The following is a 22116-nucleotide window of genomic DNA, read 5'->3' on the forward strand; positions in this document are numbered from 1 at the left end:
AGGTGTTCTGCAAGCAAGTTTCATCAAAATTTCCTAGTCTGACATCCCCAGAAGTGGGACAGACAAAAGAACAACTCACTAGATTATGAACTCCACAGTAAGATCCCTGAACTCTAAAATGTCTATCTTCAATGCCTAACAGTGCCTGATACATAATTGTTATTCGATTTACTGATGAATCAATGACCTAAGGAATAATTCTGAGCAAGTAAAGGAAATAAGAAAAGAGCAGTATTACGAATGATAACAGGAAACAGATTTTCAAATCACAGAAACCTCTTTTCATCTGTCTCTTATTCCACATTATCTCTATAAATACCTTGATTCAGGACTCAGAATCACTCTCCCATACTACTTCAACTGGCTTATAGATTATGTCCTTCTCTCCAGTTCACCTCTCTTCAACCCATCTTCCACAGTTCCAATTCAAATCCTCTGCTAAATATACTTCAAATAGCTCCTCATTCTCTAAAAGAAAAATTCTAATCTTCTCTGCACAACTCTCTGACCCCACGCTATTTCATCAAACTTATCTCCCTTCCTGCCTCCATCCTTATATCCTATATTTTAGCTATATTGAATCATTTCCAATTCATCAAAACTGCTGTGCTATTCTATGCCTCACAGTTTTAAAGATATTGTTACCTTTGTTTAAAATATCTTTTCCCCACTGACAGTCTGGTGAGCTCAACTTTCTATTCAAAACTCTATTCCAGAATCACCCCTGGGAAATCTTTGCAGACTTTCAGTAAGTTCTAATCAATTTCATCCTTTATATCACTACTTTACCTTATATCTGATTATAGTACCTATCATCCTGCATGGCACCTATTACATCTCTCTCCCATCCTATGTGCATATGTACTAATTTTGGGCAAAATTTAGAAGTGAACTTCAGTAATCAAGATTTGCAAGATGTTTCCTCCCAAAGCATCTTTGGTACTTTTTTATTTCTGTGTTTTATTTTTTTCAAAAAATTTAATCTACTTAACTGATTCTATATTCAACTGAATTTAACAAATACTCCCTGAGTACCCATCTCATAACAGGTACCAGACAGTAATACACAAATAAATAAAACACTCAATATTTAAACTGACTTAAATCTCTTATTTCCAGCAAATCCATTTTAAGTAGAAAAACATGAGGAGGGAGAGAAAGGAAGAATAAAATAGATGGGGTGGCAAAAAGTATAAATTTTCTCTAAGCTTTCCATAAATTACATCAAAAGCTTACCCATTACATCACAAATAACAGAAGAAAATACTGAGACTTAAAAGAAAAAATAAAAGCTATACCTTAGTATCTATGTCTTTTGATCCATAATTCCACCACATTGCCCACAACTATGATATGCAGGGTAGCAAATAAATGAGGATCACCCACCCACCAAGTAGTTTTGAACACATTTTCCATCAACTGTAAGGTTTTATTTTTATACATGTTTTTAGGTAAGGCATTTCTCGTGGCTCCTCCATGGCTAATCTAGACTTCTAAATAAGGTAAGAATAATTTCAGTTCACAATAAGAGAACACCTTTCTTCTTCAAAAGCAATTGAACCAGTCTTCTGTTTAACGATCCACAGAGCAATTAATGCTTTTCTTTGAAAAATACAAAACGCTGTCAACAAAATGCATTCCTCTACCCCTCCAACACACACAGCCATTTTAGGAGATAAAAATACTGATTTAGCATAATCTATTTAAAAGAACACTGGATTGAGTAAAGAAACCAATCCCAGCTCAACTTTTGATTAAAAGCAAGAATTATGAAGCCAGAGTGTTTTGAATACAGGCTTTAGGCATCATCTGCAACACCAGAATAAAAAGAGTACCCAGTTAAGAGTAAGCACTACATATATGTTAGGTGATATTATAACAAATAATACTACCTTTTAACAGCTCTATAAAAGAGTCTAGCTAAAAGGTCATGCGTTAAAAACTTTAAGGAATCATCAAAATGGCCAAGACTAATGCTGCTGGTGCTAATATTAATCAGTCCTTATAACTCTTTAAGTAAAATAGCGGTGCTTAAAGCCAGGACAGAGGACGGCAAGCCCCAATGACAGGAAAGACCTGTTGTGGTTTTCTGTTCATTTATTTTCTTCACCATTTCCTTTGAGGTGAATGTGAACCCTGTTTCTTTTTATACAAACTGAAATTCTGGGCTATAATCTCAACTTATTACTGAATTCAAACTTGACTTGGAGAAAGAGCCCACATTTCCTTCAACCCTGCATTTACCTTAAGAATTCTCATGGAAACTGATGGCTTGCTCTTTCTACACTAATTCAGTCAATTTGAACTTCTCACAAGAAATATCTAGTTACACATTTTGGTCTCTCTACACTGCCCTATTTCTTTGTATCCACATTCTGAGCTGGTTTGAGATTCTGTTAATAAGCTCCTCTATCCCATCCTCGAACTAAGAGATCAAAGGAATCCAACAAGCATACTTAACATTACACACAGTGACCAAGCCCATGGCGGCAATTAAAAATCAAAAACATCAACAAAAATTCAAAACAAACCCACGTATTTTTTCATTCAAAGGTGCAGTCAAACAAGCACATATTATTGATTCTAATACTTGAGGCCTATTAAACAAAAAAGAAAACCCTGTGTGATAAGGCCCCAAAACTATGCTCTGATCTGTCATTTGCTTACACTAATATGAAGTCAATAATATCTGTATTGAAATACACTTAAAATACCGATCACGACTATGACTCAAAAATTTATGTGTGTGTATGTGAAGGTGGGGGTTAGGGTTTAGGGAGCGGGAAGGGGGCAAGTGTACACACATTCAGGTACTCACCTGCTCCAATTTAAAGATATGCTGATTAAAGTAGTGTTGTAAGCGTTCATTAGCAAAATTAATACAGAACTGTTCAAAACTGTTATTTTCATAATCTTCAAACCCAAAAATATCAAGAACACCAATGGACAAAGTCTGTGAAACAGGAAAAAATTATGGTTAAAAAAGGATGCTCAAATTTATTTCATGAATAATATTCACAATATAAGTAACAAAATGTTCTTCAACAGCAGTAGAGAGGAAAACTTGGGGGACCAGTGTTCAGTCAAAATATACTACAAATGAAAAGCAAGTTAGTTCTCTTTTTCTTCATCTTTTTCTTTTTATCTTAATTATAAAAATAGATCCAAAGTTTTAACACATGTAATTCATTGATTACTTTACAGAAATGTACAAAGCAGAGTTAATGACCTGTTACCTCAATATCACAAATCTCTAAAACCCAAGAGACAGGGAAGGAAAAAACAGGCTATTGGAAAGTCAGAAGGTTACTAAAGTAAAGCTAGGTTACTCCTAGCTATGCCTGGTTATGCCAAAAGGATCATGCAATGTTTCCTAGTTTGACTTCTCTATCCCAATAAAATTCTGCATTAAGAATCAAGCTAACAGGTATGTTTAATTAGTCTTACACAGGCTAGAAATGAAACTGGATTATCAGAGTATGTGGTTTCTTGAAGTTAAAACTTCAAAAATTTTTATCAAAAAAAAGAAATACACAAGATTTATGACATTAAACAGTTCTAAAAGGATTATAACAAAAAACAACAATCCCTTCTCCACCCTCAATTTCTGCTCCGTAAAGTCAACAACACTCAAATCTTTTTAGTTGTTTGGCAAAGAATAGTATAATATAGTAAAAAATGTTTATTCCTCTATTTCTTGATATTTTACCTCCTGAAATTACCTTCTAACTTCTTAGTATGGGTGATAAATATTCAGTTCTAATATCCCAAACCACCATTCTTCTCACCACCCCACCTTATTCTTAAAATACAGCTGTATGACAATTTTGATTAAATGAAAACAATTTTTCTCTGCTGGTGCTAAGAGAGATACTGGGCAAACTGATGTAATGAGTGATAAACAGTAAGAGACTTTTAAAAGTCTCCATTAAGAGTATTTTGTGTGATTAATACTGCTGACTAATTCTAAGCCCTTACAAAAAACAGTGAAAATAATGATCTTCAAAAATAAGTCAACTTGGGACTTCCCTGGTGGCACAGTGGTTAAGAATCTGCCTGCCAATGCAGGGGACATGGGTTCGAGCCCTGGTCCGGGAAGATCCCACATGCCACGGAGCAACTAAGCCCGTGCGCCACAACTACTGAGCCCATATGCCACAACTACTGAAGCCCACGCACCTAGAGCTCGTGCTCCACAACAAGAGAAGCCACTGCAATGAGAAGCCCGTGCACTGCAGCAAAGACCCAACACAGCCAAAAATAAAATTAATTAATTAATTTTAAGAAATAAGTCAACTTGGTATATTAGATTAGAATTAAAATCAACTTTCTACCTGTGGGCTTACTCAAAGCGTGAAAAGGTCATGTAAGAGCAATTTTACATTTAAATATTAAAAATAATGAGGTCTAGATATATTTCAAGACATAACCAGGTAAAAAAAAATACAAATTAGAAACAATACAGATAGCATGATCCTATTTTTATGTTTAAAAGCAACTCTGTACATGTACATCTATAGGAATGTAAGTACATAGGAAAAAAGCTCTGGAAAGACACACAGAACAGTTTCGCTGAATAGGGTCATAGAAGCAGAAATAAGGAGAGACATAGCAGGGAATACAGATAAAAGGTGATACTTATTACTCTATATAATTCTATGTTTTTAAATTTTATGCATTACCCATTTTATTAAAACAGTTTTTCAGGAAAAATATATTATAATCCAATATATGTCTACCTTGATATTTTGCTCCAAATCTTTACTATTCATAAGTGCATGATTAATCCGAAAAACTATCCAGTCAAACAGGGCACTATATAAAGACTTAGCCATGGAGTTCCTCACTGTCACAGCCTGGAAAAAACAAAAGTTAGGCGTCTAAGTGAAATTGGCAACAATCTGACTAAGATACTATAACAAAGTGTTTTGCTCTCATTCAAGAAAGAAAGCTTATTATCCTGAATTAGAAATTAATTTTTCTCTCAATATAAATAACCTACAATTGAAGTTTTTTATATATACTCATTAATTTAATCCAACTCAGGGAATCCAGGCTAAAACTGCCATGAAAGATAAAGGAAACAAAACGTGAGTCCACACATTTCAAAACACTTTTACTGAAAACTGGGGTATATATTTCACCTAGTAAAGAAGGTAGAATAGGAACTTTATAAACAAATGAACTTTGCCAGCTAAAGTGGGGAAGAGTATTCCAGGCATAGGAATCAATTATCAAAAAGGCATCAGTTATCTGCGGAACCCTAGTCATACCACCACAATTACATTCCTGGCTGTCTTCAGCTTGTCATCCACAGTAACCTCTAGAATTTCTCCATCCCCAAACAGTAACAATTCTTTCATTATGGAGTTATGTGATTTACTTTTTTCCCTCACCTCAAGCTTTCCCCAGTTTATGGAAACTCTCTGTACTATCTGCTTAATTTTTGTGTAAATCTGAAATTAGTCTAAAAAATGAAGTCTATTACTTAAAGAAAATCCAACATTTAGAAGGTACTGCAACCTAAAAAGAGGGTTGGTGGGGCACGTATCTTAGACAGCTGAGTCCTAGAACTTAAAAGAATACAAATCCTAATAATTTATGTACTTCTCATCTAGGGACTTATTTTGAAGCTTGTATATTCAGGTACATATTTATATCTATGTTCTTAATTTTAGAGGAAGTAGAGAGTGTTGATTAAGAGCTAGACTATCTTTCAGTCCCGGTTTCTCTACTTATTCCAGCTATTTGACCTTGGTCAAGTTACTTAAACTCTTAGGCTACGGCTTTTTTTACATTTGTAAAATGGAGACAATACTATAACTGACCACACATAGACGATGAATGAATTTCTGAATTTCAGTGAAAAAAAAACCCCTCAAGTTTCCAGAACAAAAACTACCTACCTAAACTATCACCTACATAGGAAAGAGAAGACAGGTATTAAATTCTCTATCTTCAACACTAGACACTTGAAAATAATTGGAAAACGTTTAGAAGTTCTGAGAGACAAAAGGTTGTGGCCCTAAAATTCTATTCTTCGGCAAGTTATCAACCAAGTATCTTTAAAATATCAAGAGAATCAATAGTAGAATATATAGAGAGAATAACCATTCTATTTTCCCCAGAGGAGGGGAAAAAGAATAAAGACGATCTGATTAAATTCAGCAAAAGCAAAATATTTTAAAACACAGAGTAAGAAAACATGTTCGTTATCACAATGAATATAAATGAGCTGAATTTTGTAGCTAAAAGACAAACCTCCACATCAAATTAAAAGATTCAGAGAATCCAAATATACCAAATATACAAATATAATGCCTACTTACACCATAACTCCCAATATTATACTTTTAGCCTCTTTTCTCTGGAATGCAGTCCTGCCTATCACAGCTTAACCTCAATAAGCCCAAATACCAATCAATTATTTTCTCACTCAAACAAGATCTCGTTCAGTGTTTCCTGTCTCACTGAATGGTACCAATATTCTACAGTTGTGTGTACCAGAAAATCAGGATTCATCCTTGACATCTCCTTCTTCCTCCCTGCTTCCCACTAAGCAAATCATTGCCCAATCTTGTTGATTTTACAATCTAAATTTCTTTCTTTTTAAATACATCCATTTCTCCCTATCAGTAGGTCACCATTCTAGACATAGCAGCAAGCATCTTTCTCCTCAGGAGTACTAACTACTATAGCCTCCAAACTCATCTTTCCACATTCACTCTTGCCCTCTGTGTTAGAATGATTCCCATCACCAGGTGAACATGTTCTCTATAGCCTCTCCCAGTAAGTGTGAACAGGACTGTAAACATGATGGATTTCACTCCCATAACTATCTTATGTTATATGACAAGGGTGAAGGGATTTTAAAGATATAATTGTGGCCCAAAATCAGCTGAATTTTTTAGTTAACCCAAGAGATACTGTCTTGGGTAGAGCTGACTTACTAGGGACTGAGCCCATCCATCAGAGATTCTCCTACTGGCCTTGAAGAAGCAAACTGCCATGTTGTGTACAGGACCACATGGCAGGAAATGGCAAGTAGACTCTGGGTGCTGAGAATGGCCCCTAAGAGCCAACAAGAAATTATGGATCTCAGTCCTACAACTGCAAGGAAGTGAATCCTATCAACAACCTGTGAACTTAGAAGAGGATGCTGAGTCTCAGAGAAGATCACAGCCATCATGAATACCTTGACTTCAGCCTGGTGAAACCCTGAGCAGAGGACCCAGCTAACCTGTGCCCAGACTGATGATCCATGGAAACTGTCAGATAATAAATGTGTATTATATTAAGTCACTAAGTTTGTTACACAGCTATAGAAAACTAACACGCTCTCCTCCAACTGATTTTTTCACACTGCTGCCAGATTGTCCTTAAAAAAATATCTAAGGCAACTTTTTGCTTAAAACACTTCTTTCCACTGCTCTTCAGACAAAATACTAAAATCCTTAAGGACTGTTCTTCATTTTACTCATAATGCCTAGCACAATTCCAGGCACAAAAAGTGTTTTCAAATATTTACTAAACAAATAAATATACCAAACAAACATAAACAAAAATAAAGCAGGGGTTACAAAAATAATCTCAAAATGTTGAAGTTAAAGTTAAACATGTAAATAAACATAGAGAAATATTTAATGATGAAAAAGGTTGAGAAAGAAAATATAAAAGCATTGAACTTTTATGTAAAAGATGAACAAAACTCTTAAAACGGTTTGGCTTTTTCTCTTGTCTAGAAAGGAGCTCTCAAAGTTGGCAACTATAAAATACGATATAAGATACCTGACATAATGAAGAAATGTGGACCTGTAGGTACAATTAGGAGAGACCCCAAAAATGGGATAAATGGATCAATGGGATAAATGAATCAATGTCTGCCTAGAAAGCATTCTGTACAGTTAAATCACTGTTTCCCCACCTCTCTGACTTCCAGTCTCATACTCCTGTCCTATCTTTATAATTGTCAGTTTGATTTCTCATCACTTTCATAAAATTTCACCATAAAATAGTAGGCTTTTCAATAACATTCCTACTCCTATACACCTGAGTGGTATAATAGTAATATTGGCACACTATAGCAATAAAACTTACCTGGAAGCCTTACTATACAGATGATATTTAAAGCCATGGGACTAAGTGAGAAAATCTAGATAAAGAGTATAGAGAAGAAAAGACAAAGACTGTCCTAGGGCACCCAATCTTTAAGAAGTCAGGAAGACAAGAAAAAGCAAACAAAAAGAACTGCAAAGGAGTGGCCAACAATGAAAAAGTAAACCAAAAGAGTATGATGTGCTGGAAGATATGATGTGCTCAACAAGGAATAATCATTTGGGTTAAAGACTGCTTATTTATAATTCTACCTACCATCTACTTATCCCATATTAATACTATGAAACTTAAAAATGGTGATCAGATTGAGATCATTGGAGAAAAATGTAAGCGTATTGCTTAAAATTACATTCAACTTTAAGTTTCCAAGTTGACAGAAAGTTCACGATAAATTTCAAGAGCCCAGAAAATATTTCAATCCATACTGTTATTTTCATTCTGTTAACAGAAAGAATATAAACCTAAACTTCTAAAAATGTTCAGAGTTCCTTGATTTCAAAGAAAATCTATTCATACCTCTGCCAGTTTGTATGGTAAAATAAGCTTTTCTCCCACTGTCACGGTCTTCCTTGTAACTAGTGCTTCAAATAGCATCTCTTCTTTAACCTATACAGTGGAAAAGTAAATTCAATATAAAAGATTTATGACTATGGCTGAATTATTTATTGAAAAGTCAAATAGAGAAAAAGAATTACTGAGATTAGTAAATATGCAACAGAGAAAAAACAAAAACAAAAAGACAACACACTGGGCAATTTAAATATTGGCCAAAGTGGAATTTAAGTGTCCCACTCACCTTACTTCACCATAAAAAAGACACAAAGGGTAAATAAGACAGATGGGTCTTCTTAAATTAAAGTTTTCTTTCTGATCATAATAGAGAAACATGTTTCATCGTACAGAATATGAAAAATACAGAATGGCACAAAAAATATTTTAAGACAATCAACCATAATCCCACAACCTGGAGACAAGGACTAAAAAGTGACAATACTTCTTGAACTCCAGGGACATTATAATGGATACTTATTGATGTTTCAGATGTTTATTTTCACTTACAGATGTTAAACTTTAAGATAAAGTTGATGCTTCCTTTGTTCTTACTCTCCCTCTAGAGGCCAATACAATCATGAATTTCACATGTATCATTTCAGTTCATGTTTTTATACACACACACACACACACATACATACATATATATGTATAATTTCAGTTCATGTTTTTATATTACAAACATGTTTTTGAGATCTATGTTGATAATTTAGATCAAGCTTATTCATTTTAACCGCTATACAGCATCTCACTATATAAGTTACCACCGTGCACAATCCATTCTCCTACTTGTAGACATTTATGCTATTCACAATTTTGCACCATCAGAAAATAAACTGCAGTGAATTTTCTTGCATGTGAGTTCAAGAGTTTCTCTGAAGTACATACCTGAACGTGGAATTACCAGGTTGTAGTGTACCTATTTTTAGCTTTACAGGATATTGCCAAACTCCTGTACATGGGTTTTACCCATTTGCTCTCTCTAGCAGAAGCACTGAGAGTTCTTATTTCTTCAAACCTTGACTATACTTGGTATTATCAGACTTTTGGTTTTTGCCATGCTGATGGGCATGAAATGGTAAAAAGACCATTTTATAAAAACATCCATACATAATAAAGCTTTGACATTCATAAAATTTTATGTAAACAATATGATATAAAATATATCAAGCAAAAAGACTAGAGTACAAGGAGAAACTGAGTTATAAAACAAGACAGTGAGGCATTACCCTGTCACCAGCAAATTCATGACAGGTCGACCATTTTTAAAATATGATTACACAACAAAGAAAATACACCTTCTTCTGGAGCATCCATTGCTCAATCTTCAAATTCTAAAAGATGGAAACAATTTGAGGCACATTAACTTCACAAAATAAACAGCCGAAGTTTAAATGTAAAACCTCAACCTTTCAGATATATTTAAAATATTTCAAGGAACAACAACAAAAAAATTAATACCAGATTACATAAAATGACAAAACTAAGAAAACAAAGAAAAAACATATGTGATAAAAACCACTGTAGGGGTTTCCCTGGTGGCGCAGTGGTTAAGAATCCACCTGCCAATGCAGGGGACACGGGTTCGAGCCCTGGTCTGGGAAGATCCCACACGCCGTGGAGCAACTAAGCCCGCGCACCACAACTACTGAGCCTGTGCTCTAGAGCCTGCGAGCCACAACTACTGAGCCCACGTGCCACAACTACTGGAGCCCACATGCCTAGAGCCTGCGCTCCGCAACAAGAGAAGCCATGGCAATGAGAAGCCCGCGCACCGCAACAAAGAGTAGCGCCCACTCGCCGCCACTAGAGAAAGCCCACGCACAGCAATGAAGACCCAAGGCAGCCAAAAATAAGTAAATTAAATAAATAAAATTTTTTAAAAACCACTGTAGTATTATTGTGAGGTATATTTGTTCATGTAAGCAATTATTATTAAAATATTTAAAAATAAATGACCTATGTAGTAGACTCAAGAAATTTTTTTTAAAGGAACAAACAAATGTAAGCTGGCAACAACGTGGAGCATAGGTTACTTCCATACACTTGTACAAATTGGTACAACCATGTAGAGAGTAATTTGTCAGTATCAGTAAAGCTCAATATGTGTATATACCATAACCCAAGAATTCTACTCCTTGGACTATACCCTAGAATAATTCTCACACATGTTAACAAGGAGACATGTACAAGAATGCCTGTCATAGTACTATCTATAAATGGAAAATTACAAACAACTTCACTCCCCACTAAAAAAGGTAAATTATGTTTTATTCATATAATAGAATTTTATACAACAGCTAAAAATAAGAATCTAGAATATATAAACCAGCACTGAAAAATCTCAAAAACAAAATATGAAGTGAAAAAGTCAAGCTTTAGAATGATACATACAGTATAACATTTATATAAAGTCTGAAAACATGCAGAACAACAAAACTATATATTCTTTATGGAAAGAAACATCTACCTATTCTGAAAGTGTAAAAACAAGAATAGGAATGACAAAAACTAAATTAAAGTCAAAAAGGTACAAACTTCCAGTTATAAAATAAATGTCACATGTCATGGGGATGTAATGTACAGCATGGTGACAACAGTTAATAAAAACTGTAATCCAGGCTTCCCTGGTGGCGCAGTGGTTGAGAGTCTGCCTGCCAATGCAGGGGACACGGGTTCGAGCCCTGGTCTGGGAAGATCCCACATGCTGCGGAGCAACTAGGCCCGTGAGCCACAATTGCTGAGCCTGCGCGTCTGGAGCCTGTGCTCCGCAACAAGAGAGGCCGCGATAGTGAGAGGCCCGCGCACCGCGATGAAGAGTGGCCCCCACTTGCCACAACTAGAGAAAGCCCTCGCATGGAGACGAAGACCCAACACAGCCATAAATAAATAAATAAAATTAAAAAAAAAAAAAAAACTGTAATCCATATTTGAAAGTTGCTAAGGGAGTTGATCTTAAAAGTCCTAATCACAGGAAAGTAAATTTTTTGTAACTATGTATGCTGAAAGATGTCGACCAGACTTACTGTGATCATTTTGAAATATATACAAATACTGAAATGTTATGCTTTATACTTGAAACTAATGTTGTTTGTCAATTATAACTCAAGGACAAATAAACTGTAGAGAAATCATAAACAAAAAAGAAAATCTGAACACTGACTATATGTCTGAGACTAAAAAACAACTTAACTATTTTTAGGTGTTTTAATAATATTGTGAAGTTTTTTAAAATTTGTGTTAGAGTATAGTTGATTTGCAGTGTTGTGTTAGTTTCAAGTGTGTGGCAAGGAGAATCAGTTAATCATATATATATATCCACTCTTTTTTTAGATTCTCTTCCCATATAGGTCATTACACAGTATTGAGTAGGGTTCCCTGTGCTATACAGTAGGTTCTTAATTATTGTGAATATTTTTAAAACATCTAAATTATCTTTTAGATATTTGGGATTTTGTTTTGGAATTTGTTTTAAAAGAATTGGGAAGGAACAGAGGTGAAGATACAGATGAAAAGAGAGAGGCCACATTAATAAGTGATGAAGCTTAACAATGGGTACTTGGGTTATGTTCATTATATGAGGGGTACTTGGGGTTCTCTCTGCTTTTGACTGCATTTAAAATTTAAATTAATAAAAACTGGAAAAAAAACTAAATTCATAGTAGTGTTTACTTCTGCTGGGGGCAGAGTACACAGTGGACTTCAAATACACGCAATATTTTATTACTTGGATGAGGTTTCAAGTACACAGGCATTTATCATGCTGTTTTCCACATATATTGTATGCTGAAAACATTTCATAATTTAACAGAAAAAAAGAAGAAAATATATTAAAATAGAAATCAATACATAATAAGTAAATAAGAAATGAAAGACAAATCTCACATATCAAAAGAGAAAATTAAGAAACACAAATAGAAAGCTAATACCAAAGAAAAAAAATTTTTAAACATCAACAAAATATTTACAAAGAATGCAAAAGTAATAAGTTTTAAACATTTAATCAACAAATTATTTCCTAGAACAACATAAATTATCAAAATTAGTTCAAGCCAGATTTGAAAATTCTGAGAAATCAGTCAACACAAAACTAACTGGAAGAACATCAAATACAATTGGTCACAGGGTTGATATTGTTCAAATCTTTAAGGAACATATTATTCTCTGCTAATGATTCCTCTTTTAAATGCAGAAAAAAAATGTTAAAGAATGAAAAATCACCCAATTCATTTTAAGGAGCTGATTTAATGCTGACACTAAAACCTGACAATGGTCATACACAGATCTACACACATATACACAATCACACAAAACACACTAATCTTGCTTGTATTTGATAAACATCCTAAAAAAATTACTGAATTCATATTTTAATCAGCTACCTCTATAATTTTCTGAATAGTCTTAATCGTGCATATATGACTTTAAATTTTTTACATAAACTTTATTGAGGGAATTCCCTGACAGCCCAGTGGTTAGGACTCGGCACTTTCACTGCCGGGGCCAAGGTATGATCCCTGGTCGGGGACTAAGATCCTGCAAGGTGCGTGTTGAGGCCAATAAATAAATAAACAAACTTTATTAATACAAAATATTAATAATTAGCAATGGGCTCAATATCCAATCTATAATGTTTCTCATATTCACCTAACTGAGAAACTGATATGTATATTAAAAATTCATTCTTTAATATTGTTTCAATAGATGTTAAATATACTCAAAACACATAAATCTACTAAAAATTGAATAATTTATGGTAATGATGATGGTTCTAATATTTCCCAACAAAAACACGCTCCACAATTAAATACAACTAATCTACTGGAGCTTGTTCGCTTTTAATAATTTCACAAGCATCTATCCCAGATAGGATTTAGTACACAGAAGATGCAAAGCGTTCACTACTGTCTGAGGTAACTACAAAAAATAATTGGAAAAAATAAATAAAATTAAACCATTATTTGTTCTTAAAAGCTAAATCTATATTTATTATTGAACTGAATCACTTTGGGAAGGAGGGAAATTAAATTAAACATTTACTAAAGAGTTTACATTTTAATTAAACCAGTTATTGTGCCTATCTTTCAATCTTATTTCAATGAAAGCCTTAAGGTTCCTATTATCATTATCAATGTTAATCTATTAGAGAAAATCATATTTAAAAATCAGATCTAACTATGGGAATTCCCTGGCAGTCCAGTGGTTAGGACTCTGCGCTCTCACTGCCGAGGGCCCAGGTTTGATCCCCAGTCGGGGAACTAATATCCCACAAGCCGCGCGGCCAAAAAAAAATTTTAAATAAAATAATAATAATAATAATAAATAAAAATAAGATCTAACTATAGGCAGGATATCCTGGTAGGTCTTCTCAGACCTTCTCTAGCTCGTTGACTTTGAAGATTATCTTATTTCTACTTACTAAACCTCCATTCCTAGAACCAGTCCAAACTATATATAACAAGAAGGAATTTGAGAAGCTTGAGTTCAAAAGTGAGATTCGCTATCAAATCACATTTAGTTGTTACTCTAACTTTGACACTGGTAAGTCTAATTCTCAGAAATGGATTTCTCCTTTTTTTACCAATACCTCTTTAAATTGCCTGAATTCCTCTTACTAGTCTCTCACCAAAAAAAGGAATACTGCACTAGGACCAGAAGCCTTGGTACTTGCTGAATGCCTGAACTTATAAGAAAGACCACTAGCCACAATACCAAATGTTTGACTAAAATATCACCTGAAATGCCTGCCTGAAATACCATCTGTTTTCTGACCCTCACGACCTTCAAAATTACAGCTTTCAGATACCACACTCCACACCCTGGAACTTCCTTCCAGTGAGTGAATCTAGTTCCAATTCAAGGTACTCCCTCCTGACCCTTCTTCTAGGCTAACTCATTCCATTAAAGTTAATAAGCAACAGCAAGGCATGTACAAAATAATAAACACTGTAAGGTTAGATCAATAAGAGGCATCCATTGCTCTCGAAGAACATTGCCGCCACCTTATAATGGACACAAACTGGTAAACAATTAACTTTATGCTACAAAGCCAATACTGAACTATGCTAAGGAGAAGCAAATGTTCTATGCTGATAGAGTCAGTTTAGACCCTTTAATATGGTTAAGTCCCATGAAGTAGTATATGAACCAAGATTTGAAAGGTAAGTGATATTTTAACAGAAAAAAAGGTTATTCATAGTTGCAAAAAACTGGAAACGATCAACGTGCTCTTCAACAGATGAATGGATAAACCAACTGTGGTATAATACATCCACACCATGGACTATTACCCAGCAATAATGAGAAATGAGCTATCAAGCCAGGAAAAGCCACAGATGAATCTTAAATGTATATTGCTAAGTGAAACAAATCAGTCTGAAAAGGCTACATACTGTATGACTCTAATTATGTTATCTTCTGGAAAAGGCAAACCTACAGAGCTAGTAAAAAGATCAGTAGTTTGCTGGGATGGATTGAATAGGTGAAGCACAGGGAATTTTTTGGGCTATGAAACTATTTTGTATGATAATGTAGTGGAGGATAGACGACATTATACATCTGTCACAACCCAAATAGCAAAAAGAGTGAATCTTAATGTATACAAATTTTTAGAAAATTATTTAAGATGTTGTGGGAATCCTAGGAAAAGAATACAGACCATGACATGAAAACTGTATGACAAAGATATGGAACAACCTCAGTGAAGGGGGTGGGAGGAAAAGGTGCTGACCTAAGTAATTCTGGAAATAAATGGAGTCTGTAAAACTAGGGGTAACATGACTCCATAAAGTCATTTCCCACAGGGATATGGGTTAAAAATTCTAACACTACTTTACAGGTATTTACTGGAATTGAATAGCTAAATGAATGGCAGATTGATGGGAGACAGCTTCCTCACTGTTAGAGTGTGAGTTTACAGATAAGCAAGGGGAGAAGGCTAGAATGATACATGTGCTAATGGATTAGTTAGAAACAACAGTATAATCTCATGTTTATCTTTTTTTTAATTTTTATTTTTTTACTGAAGTATAGTTGACTTACAATGTTTCAGGTGTACAGCAAAGTGATTCAGTTTTATTTATATATATACACAATATATATATATAAATATGTATTCTTTTTCAGATTCTTTTCCATTGCAGGTTATTATAAGATACTGAATACAGTTCCCTGTGCTATGCAGTAGGTCCTTGTCATTTATCTATTTTATATATAGCAGTATGTATCGGTTAATCCCAAATTCCTAATTTATCCCTGCCTCCCACTTTCCCTTTTGGTAACCATAAATTTGTTTTCTATGTCTGTGAGTCTATTTCTGTTTGTAAATAAGTTCATTTGTATCGTATTTTTAGATTCCACATATAAGTGATATCTTACAATATTTGTCTTTCTCTGTTTGACTTACTTCACTAAGTACAATAATCTCAAGGTACATCCATGTTGCTGCAAATGGCATTATTTCATTCTTTTTTATGGCTGAGTAGTATCCCATTGTGTGTGTGTGTGTGTGTGTGTGTGTGTGTGTGTGTGTGTGTGTGTATACACACACACCACATCTTTGCCCATTCATCTGTCAATGGACATTTATGTTGCTTCCATGTCTTGGCTATTGTAAATAGTGCTGCTATGAACATTGGGGTACATGTGTCTTTTCGAGTTAGAGTTTTCACTGGATACATGCCCACAGTGGGATTGCTGGATCATATTATAGCTCTGTTTTTATTTTAGTTTTTTAAGGAACCTCCATACTCTTCTCCATCGCAGCTGCACCAATTTACATTCCCACCAACAGTGCAAGAGGGTTCCCTTTTCTCCACACCCTGTCCAGCATTTACTATTTGTAGACTTTTTGATGACAGCCATTCTGACTGATATGAGATGATACCTCATTGTGGTTTTGATTTGCATTTCTCTAATAATAGCAACGTTGAGCATCTTTTCATGTGCCTGTTGGCCATCTGTATGTCTTCTCTGGAGAAATATCTATTTAGGTCTTCTGCCCATTTTTTGATTGGGTTGCTTTGTCTTTTTGATATTGAGCTGTATGAACTGTATGCATATTCTGGAAATTAATCCCTCATCAATTACAGTGTTTGGAAATATTTTCTCCCATTCTGTAGGTTGTCTTTTCACTTTGTTTATGGTTTCCCTTGCTGTGCAGACCATGTTTATCTTTATATAGATATAGATGGTTACATAAAAATATTTGTAGATATGTGAATATACTCAGGGGAGTATACACACATATATTTCCTGTCAGAGGAGAGGGCCTACAAAAATCATATCCCTTTCAAGATGAGTAGTTAGCTCAGAAAACATGAGAAATCATCACTCCAGGAAGAAAGAATAAGGTAATAATAAGGACCCTGATGTGGGAAGAAACATCATAGGAGATGAAGACCTTTGGCTCCCATTCAGCCATGAAGAAAGAAAAAGTAGTCCCCTTTTCTCCACCCATCCAGATAGCCCATCTTCAAATAAAATAATCTAACCAACATCCTACTATGAGAGGAAATCTCAAATACAGAAGAAGAAAAATTACAAAGGCCTAGAACATGATACAGTATAGAGTGAAATGCTCATCCTATTCAGCAAATTGAGGAATCATGGACATCTGGGGCAAAGGGAGGCAGGGGAGAAAACCCAAATCTTCTAAAGATTCTGGCACACACAACAGCAAAAATTCCAACTTTTGGAGTAACACTATTAATAAAAAGTATTAACCCATTTATACCTACAAAATAGTTACACAAAATAAAAACTGAAAAGTTACCCAGTATTTGAAATGACAACTGAGAATGTAATCACTTACTTCTAATAATTCTGAGACAACAGGCAGAACTTCAGGATTACATATATCTATGGAGTCATCCCGGTATGTCTTCTTTTTATAACAGATATTACCCAAATGTAGTATTGCTGAGAGAAGAGAGAAAATCCTGTGAAAATAAAACCATAAATTACAGCTTGCTTATGTGCATTCTCTAAGCTTATTTCATTCCAAAATTCTAATCAAGCAAATTAACCAGTACAAAGCATTTAGTCTTCAGAAAAATAAGAAATATGAGGATAATAATAACTATAATAACTAAAATTTATTGAGTGTTCACTATGTCAGGCACTGTGCAAAGCGCTTTACGTACCCTTTCAGAATTATATCACCTGTCAGATATAGCTATTTGAAGGGGACTTCTTACTATTGTCTGAATCTGCTGTAGTGTTTCAAAAGTCCATAGACTTTCTAAATGCTTTTCATCCTGCCTGGAATGTCCTTTCCCTACACTGTCTATTTCAGATCTACTGAATCAGAATCTTTAAAAGAAAGGTCTTAGAATCTGTATTTTAACAAAGTAACCTAGGTGATTTTTTATTATTAGTTATGTTTTTAAAATGCTTTCCTACGTCATATTATACTGTCCATCATATTATAAATGCTTTTTAAAAAACAGTATGAGGCCACTGGGGTATATTATCTAATATCAGGCCCTTAATGTGAAACAACTACATCTAGACTGTCCTTCCCTCCTGTCTCAGAAGAACACATACCCGTCCTCCAGCCACCAACTAATCCCTTCGCTTGTGCTATACATCTCATGAACTCAGTTTACTCTGGAACATTATTATACCAATTTTCTATATCTCGCCTGAATCTGACAAGAACTTTCTATCAAAATAATCTCACTTCAAAAAAATAAAAAATAAAAAAATAATAAAAAAATAATAATCTCACTTCTCTTTTACTTTAAACAACCTAGCCTAGATCCCACATCTTCTTCACTTCACAAACAAGCTTACTGAAATGTTAACTTACACTCCTTGCCTTCACTTTGTCATTCCCTATTTGCTAACACATTCTGGCATCTGCCTCCCAGTAAAATGTCTCATAGAAGTTACCAAGAACCTCCATGTAACTTAGAAAAATATATTATGTCCTTAACTTACATGATATCCCAAAGGCATTTAACACAGTTGAATACTCCATCTAAAAGCCCTTCCTAGAAATCTATATATACACACATCTTTGTGCCTTCTCCAGTTATTTCCTCAGAATAAATCTGTTCTACTTATGAAATTTTAACTATGTGTCTTCCTAAAATTAGGAAGCATTTTAAATAAAACAAAGATATTGCTTTAGGAACCTAATAGCTGTACTTTCAGAGGTCCTGAAGCAACATCTAATTCATAGGTGTAATTTTTCAAATAATTAAAAATTTTTAAATGATTGAGTCATTAACACGACTCAAACAAAATACAAGTCAATTCTAAAGGAATATTTCATAAAAACATTCTGAGTTAGAGAGGAAACTCAGTATCAACTGAAATATGAAAACTACTGAAAGCCAAAAACATAAAAAAACAAACTGATGAGCCATTTTTTAAAAAACTATTTTTAGTAGTAGTTTATATAGTTGCACATTACACTATTTCAGAATTTTGGATTCAATAATCAGCACAATAATGTTTCTCACACACAAATATGTGATGCATAGTCTCCAGCAATAATAAATGTCTTATAAACAATTGAATATACTATAATTCAATATTAAAAGATTTATAAATATGAATTAAGAATTCCTGCTCTCAAAAAGCTTATAAGGTTAAGGTTATTTGCATCTTTAAAGTAGTTTGTTTTATTTTAAATATAATTTACTTCTTTATTTTAAGCATAATTTACTCCATCCTTATCTCAACCTTTTTACAGTTCTATTTTGTTTATATTTACAATGAAAAAAATACATTTAGCACAATACTACAGACAAATTTACAGTTGAAATACATAGAAAATTATGTTATACTGAAAGGCATGCATGTCTTAATAAGATTAAAGATCAATGATATAGAAAACAAAGAGTTATAAAATAGTGTTACAAAGCAACGGTTTTTAGGTAAGGTACAGGGAGAGGTTTGGGGGGGCACCATAAAACCTTGCAATAATATGCAAATGTTTATGTATTACATTTTACAGGAAGAAGAGCTCCAACTTTCAACAGACTCTCAAAGATTTATGACAAAACAAAGCAATTCAAAACAAGTCTTTTAGAAAAATAAATTTTCTAATTCTAAGTAACGTTTAAGATGGAACTGGATCAGGCACTGGATCAGGAATATCAGAAAATTGTTTCAAAGGATCAAAGAAGAGGAATTTTTGAAACACACATCATGATTTATTCTCTGCCGAGGGTATAAGAATACAATAAATAAACTCACTGTCTTCGTGTCTTGGGAAGAAATCCTACCATTTCCATGGCTAGTTGTAAGCGTTCAAAGTCATGCCTCAAATCTTCCCCCTCCACTGTGAAGCAATCCTGTTTTTTTAAGAAAAAAGGGGGAGAAAAATCAAGACTACCTATTGAAAAGTAATCTAAGGCACGTGGAAATATTGTAATTTTAGATAAATATACCTATTATAAAAATTAGAGCTGGTGAAATATTTAGACATTGCCAAATTCATTAGCCCTCTTATCTCACTACAAGTATGCACACTAAACACATACCTACCAAAATACCAGTAGGTTATCTTTTCTCCCTCTTTCACAATCACCCAAGCAAGGATCTCAAAAGTAACTTAAGAGCTAGCAATATGTATAAAATGTTCTGATACAAAGTTTGATTTTGAGTGGTTCTGAAGAATCTTGGAGATCCAAAGCATTTAAGAGAGCTCAATTCCACAAACAAATGTTATTTATTCAACAAATATTTAATAAGTGTCTACCCATATGCAAGGTGAACTAGATCCTGGGACACAAAAATAAATTTTAGAACAGGCAACAATTTAGTTGAGAAGTGGAGACTAGACTTTTATAATACAAAGATGTTTATATTATATCAATATTAGATATAAATATATTCCTAATGAATAATATAAACAACATGGTAATCAGTCAGCAAAATAAAAAAGTATATGTGAAAGTATAAAAACCTGCAAAGAACACACACGATATGAGTCAGTAAAAATAGTTATGGACTATCAAATAAAAAAATACTACTCTTCTAGAGCAACTCTTGCATTTCACTTCCCCCAAAAGTCAAACGGTAACACTGTACACATAATCTAAATCTTTAAAACAATAAATAAGTCTTTAAATCCCTTTACTATATGTTCTCACAGTCCCTTACACTTAACATTTTCAAAAACCTCCTCACATGTATTTACTCTTTTAATGCCTATCTTCCTATGAAATACTGTATTAAATACTCAATGAACACATGAACTATTATTTGTCTCATTTACTGCAGATCTCCAATATAAAGTCAGTGCCAAGAAGAAAGTGGGAAATTATTGAAGTAGATATACAATGAATGATTTATTTAACTGAATGAGACATTCCTTTTTGAGAAGTAAACAAAGTGCTCATTTATTTTTTAAAAAGCATTTATCAAGTATCTACCATGTACAACTTGCTTTAGGCATTGTAAAAATGAGTTAATGAATATATATGTAAATAATAAAATTTAAAATTAAATATTAAGTCTTAGAATGCTATTAAAAATATCTTCATTCTCTATGGAAAGGTATACATAGATAGTTTAAATTTTTAAATTCACTTCAAGAAACGTTCTTTCTGAGAACCCATGTACTTAATTTTCTGACTATAAAATTCTGGGGGGCTTCCCTGCTGGCACAGTGGTTAAGAATCTGCCTGCCAATGCAGGGGACACGGGTTCGAGCCCTGGTCCGGGAAGATCCCACATGCCACGGAGCAACTAAGCCCGTGCGCCACAACTACTGAGCCTGCGCTCTAGAGCCCGTGAGCCACAACTACTGAGCCTGTGTTCCACAACTACTGAAGCCCATGTGCTTAGATCCCGTGTTCCACAGCAAGAGAAGCCACCTCAACGAGAAGCCCACGCACCACAACGAGGAGTAGCCCCCGCTCGCCACAACTAGAGAAAGCCGCGCACATCAACGAAGACCCAACACAACCCAAAAATAAATAAATAAATAAATTTTTTAAAAAAATTTTGGTAAGCAATTTTAAGATGTATTTCTACAGACATGCCAACATCCTACCTACTAAAAAATTTTAAGTTAACACATTTTTCTTTTACCTATAGTAAAGCTTTTTAAAAGCTCTTGCTTTTCTTCCCCCCAAAACCACAAATAGCTCACTCATTTTATGATTTAGTAAAAAGTTTTCTATAATAAATCAGTGGGGAAAAAGAGAACTATGCTTCCACTTGTGTAAACTCAATGATACAGTAATGATTCTCATAACTGACGGTTGTTCTTATCTACCCCAAGAATGAATAAAACAATGTGTATAAAATATTGAGAACATAAATTGAATAAAGAACTAAAATATAAATACATTTATACTTGCTGTTATCTATAATCAAATTGTTCTTTGGAAATACAAAATGGTCTCAGTGAAGACCAAAATCATAATTAACTTTTAAATGCTTGTACTTAATGTGTATTTCCCTGATGACAATGGTATTAGAAAAACT

General features: G+C 34.0%; 1 protein-coding gene across 13 annotated transcripts in view; it reads right to left on the reverse strand.

Moving 5' to 3' along the window:
* MYO9A (myosin IXA) overlaps positions 1 to 22116 on the reverse strand; it is a 285101-nt gene that overhangs the window by 183086 nt on the left and 79899 nt on the right. For all 13 annotated transcript variants that reach the window (XM_082443570.1, XM_082443569.1, XM_082443573.1 and 10 more), the window contains 5 exons: positions 19876 to 19973; positions 17480 to 17606; positions 8632 to 8721; positions 4740 to 4856; positions 2819 to 2953 (listed from right to left, as the gene is read on the reverse strand). In XM_082443570.1, the coding sequence (XP_082299696.1) occupies positions 2819 to 2953; positions 4740 to 4856; positions 8632 to 8721; positions 17480 to 17606; positions 19876 to 19973 (567 nt within the window). The remainder of the gene's footprint in view (positions 1 to 2818; positions 2954 to 4739; positions 4857 to 8631; positions 8722 to 17479; positions 17607 to 19875; positions 19974 to 22116) is intronic.

The sequence above is a fragment of the Balaenoptera physalus genome (genome assembly GCF_965194825.1).
Source record: "Balaenoptera physalus genome assembly, chromosome: 2".
Taxonomy (NCBI): Eukaryota; Metazoa; Chordata; class Mammalia; order Artiodactyla; family Balaenopteridae; genus Balaenoptera; species Balaenoptera physalus.